Below are 1,028 nucleotides of genomic sequence, written 5' to 3' on the forward strand. Positions count from 1 at the left end.
ATGAAATTTTGTTATTTAACCTATATATTTTGAAAAATATAAAAGTTCTACAAAGTGTAACAAAAATAGTTTTGTGTAAGTAAAATTACCGTCTCATAGCATACTGCTCCTGCAAAATGTCGGATAATAAAGCCTTCATCATCTCTGATATTCCTGTGAACAGCCAATTTAGATTTTCTAGGAATCTGGAATTTAAAAGTTGAATTACAAAGAAGAATTACACTGGAGAGTAAGAAAAAGCTCATTCTTAAAACATCACCACGATTCTGCCAGGGACACTAGGTATTAAAAAAGACATTTCCTGCAGTACAATTGTGATGACCCTACCATTCACGTTCAAACCAAGATATTCCAGAAACCTATTTTCATTCTCATTCACACCCTTAGATACATCACATTCAAAACAAAAGTCACCAGGATTGCCACCACCAGCTAGTTGATTTTCTTTTTGCCTTGAATCAACAACTCCTATACCATTCATTCCACAGTTGATGAATAGCCTTGTCATATGAATAGGATTAGATAGAAGCTTAAAATGTTTTTAGATAGTATATTTTAAAAGGCAACAACCTAGTTGATCGCACACATACCGACAAAAATGTTTCATTACACAGCAATCTAGTTAAGTGAGATTAAGTGGAAACTAAATGAAAGGTAAATGGATGACAATTTTATTTGGCTCCTTTTGCTTGCAAAAAAAGCAGGAAACTAACTTTTTTTTTTTTTTGCTTTTCGACAGAAGTCACGTACATAAATTGCAATAATTCGCACTAATCTTCCACAGAGTGCTGTATGTTAAAGAATTAAGAACAAAAAGGTATTCCTTGTGTCTTCCCTATTTTCGTCTCTGAAGTGCTAGCTAGACACTCCATGGGAGTCAAATATTCTCCAGAGCAAGCAATTTTTGAAAGGAACAACAAAACAGCTCAACTGATATGAAATAATCTAAATGAAAATGTGTTTTTATTTCCTTTTCATGCACTACATGTTAACAAACTTCAAATGTAAGTGAAGACTATGGCTTTAGT

The 1,028-nt window shown here is 33.1% G+C and overlaps 1 protein-coding gene across 1 annotated transcript in view; it reads right to left on the reverse strand.

Moving 5' to 3' along the window:
• Positions 1-1,028, reverse strand: part of LOC104169317 (unconventional myosin-VI-like) — a gene marked incomplete at its 3' end in the record, with an annotated part of 17,409 nt that overhangs the window by 9,943 nt on the left and 6,438 nt on the right. The window contains exon 6 of the mRNA XM_009710214.1: positions 90-185. Coding sequence (XP_009708516.1) covers positions 90-185 — 96 coding nt within the window. The remainder of the gene's footprint in view (positions 1-89; positions 186-1,028) is intronic.

The sequence above is a fragment of the Cariama cristata genome, unplaced genomic scaffold (assembly GCF_000690535.1).
Source record: "Cariama cristata isolate BGI_N322 unplaced genomic scaffold, ASM69053v1 scaffold6611, whole genome shotgun sequence".
NCBI lineage: Eukaryota > Metazoa > Chordata > Aves > Cariamiformes > Cariamidae > Cariama > Cariama cristata.